Here is a 3,563-nt window from a genome sequence, read left to right on the forward strand (position 1 = left end):
GGGGGGGGGGGGGCGGAGGCCCTCCCAGCCTTGCTGAGGAATGTCTCAAACACTCGCAAGGACCCTAAAATGAAACTGCAGTCACGGGGTGGATAACGTGGGGTCAGGATAACGCAGGCTTTGTGCTCGATGAGCTGCTGGAGCTGGCGCTGGCTTATCTCTGGTGGGAGCCGTGTGGGAGGCAAGTCCTGTCTGGAGGGAGCCCTGTGGAGACAGGACGGTTCTGCTCCGGTGCATCTTGCGAAGTTCCAGGGCCATCTGTCCGGTGAACGACCTTCGCCTCATTATGCACCAAATGCATATTAAAGCTGACTCCCCTGCATATGCTAATGAAGATTAACAAGATCCTGCTAGTTGCAACATCCCGTGAAGCGCCTTTACTCCTCCCCGTCCATGGGATACGTAGAGGTGGGGGTTGCCCCGGGGGAGGGACCCAAGGAAGGGGTATAAATGGAGGAGGGGGAGGATAACAGCAGGCAGAAGGCGGATGCATCCTTGAACCCTCGTTGGCGGGGACCAACGCGGGAACCCGGAGCGGTGATCTCGATCTCTATTCCCATCTCTCTCTCTCTTCTCTTTTTCCCCCTTTCCGTGTTATCATTAGGTCACACAAGGCATAATTTGTTATATGCTTAGTCAAGTATCGTGTATCCAGTTAATACACCGTGGGAAATTAATAAATGTTCATGTAAGGACTTTGAGACTTACCTCACCATTGTCCACTCCTCTGGGGAGTCAAAGTCACTGTTCTCCCTCTTCTGAGCGGGACGTGACACTTGGGTTTGGTAGGAATTTTTTTTAAAAAAAGTCTTTTTTAAATCTTGCAGACCTGTAGTTATTTCTGGGCAAGGAACCAAACCCAAGAAATGCCTGGCTCTCAGCTGAGAAAAGTATTTATTTGGTAAAACTTTTTTTTTTTTTCTGCCAAAGGAAAAGGCAGGAAAAGGGTGTTTTTCTTTTTACAAAAATAGAAGAGGATTAAGTGGATTTTATACACAAGAGTTGCCATTATTAGAAGTTGAGCAGAATAAATACAAGATGTTGCTCAAAAAACAAGTAGGTCTTTTGCAAGTAATAAATATGGATTAGGAGCAAGGTTTCCTCTTGCTTGGATGTTTGTGATAACTAAGAAATATGAATATTTTGGGTGCATTTGGGCGGAGGTTTGAAAGAGGGGGACAGCCCCTCTGCTGGGCGCTGGCCGAGCGATCTCTGTCCCTTCCCTTTCCAGCTCCTCCTTCCCGGGTGAACGGTTCAGGGGCTGACACCACTTCAATTGCTGCTAATTTTGGAGCCGGCAGCTGGTGGAGGAAAATATCTCCTGCTGGATCTGACAGCCCGAGAGAGGCACACAAAGCCCCGCAAACCACTTCCACACGGCCGCGCCCTTTTTATCCCCTTAACCCCCCTATTTCGCACACTTATTCCTCCCCAAATCGCCCAAACTTCTCCCTTCTCCCTCCTCTGCTTCCTCGCCAAAACGTCCCGTGAGAAGCCCCAAATGCTCTTCCTCGGCACCCCGTAAGCTGGGCAGTGAGCCCACCCGGGGGGACCCGCCTGCTCCAGAGGATGCCCCATGCTGGGTTCCACACCGGCTCCGTGGGGCTGCAGCTGCCCCGGGACACCCGTGGGGGGATGTTCATTCCCCGGGTGTGCACAATTTGGGTGCCCTCCACCCTCACCCCCATCCTTTGCGCAGACGCGCTGCTATCGCTCAACCAGCAGCATCTTTCCAACCCGTCTCCTCTTGCCCTTCTCCAGGCAAAGCCAAAGCAGCGGCCGGAGCGTCCCCCAGCACCGTTCCCTCCGTCAGCACCTTCAGCCACGCCACGAGCCAGCAGCCGCAGATGTTGGCCCCGCTGGCCCTGCAGGCCACCCCGCAGGTAACTACCCCGCAGGCACGGAGCGGGGCGGGAGAGGGCCGGGGCGGCGTCGGGAAGGGGGGAGACAAGGTGGGGACCCCTGGGGAGGCGTCCGCTTGCTGTGGGCGAACCCCAAGGGCGGAGGCGGCGGCTGGTGGCGCGGGGTGTAGGACCTACGCCCCGAACCAAGGCGGTTGCCCTCTGCTTGGCGCCCTCGCCCGGGGCCTTGCGCTGCCGAGGTGCTGCCAGAGACACGTCGCGGCGGTTTGCGGAGGGGGGGGGATCCCCATCTCCCCACGGAGAGGGGGCTCCGCGGAGCTGGGAACCCAGCTGCTGAGAGGGGAGGGACCCCGGGCCGCCCGCCCGCCGGGTCTGGGCGCCCTTTACAAAGACTTATGCTCCGCTGATGCTGTCTGCAGTGGCGTTGATTTTTGTTCTTTTTTAAATCTTGTTTACTTTTGCAGGTCTTGACTCAGGAAAACTTAGCAACAGTTGTGACAGGAGTAATGGTTCCAGCAGGGACAGTTACTCAACCTCTTCTTATCCCCATCAGTATTGCAGGTCAAGTGGCAGGTCAGCAGGGGCTGGCTGTGTGGACATTTCCTACAGCAACGGTCGCTGCCCTTCCCGGACTGACGGCTGCTTCTCCTACAGGGGGAATTTTCAAACCACCTATAGCCAATCTGCAAGGTAACCCGTGCTCTGCTGCTTTGTAGCCTCCTTAATTCATCCTCCCCCAGCTTGTGCCGAACCCAGACCGTCCTCTCCAGGAGGGATCTGAAACGAGGTTTTAAGTTTGTGGCTCCCCGCATACAAAAGGTGCCAGGAGCACGGGAGAAAGGCAGGGCAGGATGAGGATGGTGACGGGGAGGAAGGCAGGGAAGAATGAGGATGGTGACAGGGAGGAAGGCAGGGGAGGATGAGGATGGTGACAGGGAGGAAGGCAGGGAAGGATGAGGATGGTGACGGGGAAGAAGGCAGGGGAGGATGAGGATGGTGATGGGGAGGAAGGCAGGGCAGGATGAGGATGGTGACAGGGAGGAAGGCAGGGCAGGATGAGGATGGTGATGGGGAGGAAGGCAGCGCACAGGAGTAGGTTGTGAGTCCAGGTTAGATTTGGGGCTCAAGGTACAGCACCCAGTCGCTGTGGGTTTGGCTCTGCCTGTGGGCAGGAGAGCAGGGCGGGGGGGATCCGTGCCCCTCTGGCCATTCCCGGGGCAGGGCTTGTGCCCCCCCAGTAAGAGGGAATCAGCTCCCTCAGGGGAAGGGTCCTGTCCTGAGTCACAGACGGGGGAGATGGGGGGACCCGGAGGTGCCCCTCACCCTCCACACTGGCACAGCACCTGCTGGGGGTCAGACCCCGCACCCAGCCGGGCAGGATGAGTCCTGCTGTAGCAGGGGGGGCTCGGCCCTGCCCATTACACGGGAGCTGGGGGCACCTTTCGCTGCCATAAATCGAGCGTGTGGAGATGAACCACGGGGTGACTGGGTTCCCTTCGGGAGGGGACACCGAGCAGCGGGGGGGACACTGAGCTCAGCATCTCCCCGGCGGCCCTGGCTCCCCCTTGCCTCACACTCTTTCTCCTTGCTTCGCAGCTGCCGCCGTGCTGAACACAACCACCATCCAAGCGCCGGTGCAGCCTGCCCAGCCCCTGCCGGCTGCGGTCCAGCCCCGGCCCCCCCTCCAGACCCCCGGCGTGT

The 3,563-nt window shown here is 58.1% G+C and overlaps 1 protein-coding gene across 1 annotated transcript in view; it reads left to right on the forward strand.

Moving 5' to 3' along the window:
- Nucleotides 1–3,563, forward strand: part of TFCP2 (transcription factor CP2) — a 41,021-nt gene that overhangs the window by 15,504 nt on the left and 21,954 nt on the right. The window contains exons 6-8 of the mRNA XM_026867626.1: nucleotides 1,762–1,883; nucleotides 2,327–2,552; nucleotides 3,459–3,559. Of these exons, the coding sequence (XP_026723427.1) occupies nucleotides 1,762–1,883; nucleotides 2,327–2,552; nucleotides 3,459–3,559 (449 nt within the window). The remainder of the gene's footprint in view (nucleotides 1–1,761; nucleotides 1,884–2,326; nucleotides 2,553–3,458; nucleotides 3,560–3,563) is intronic.

Source organism: Athene cunicularia, unplaced genomic scaffold (assembly GCF_003259725.1).
Source record: "Athene cunicularia isolate RWA unplaced genomic scaffold, athCun1 chrLGE22_part1, whole genome shotgun sequence".
NCBI classification, from domain to species: Eukaryota; Metazoa; Chordata; class Aves; order Strigiformes; family Strigidae; genus Athene; species Athene cunicularia.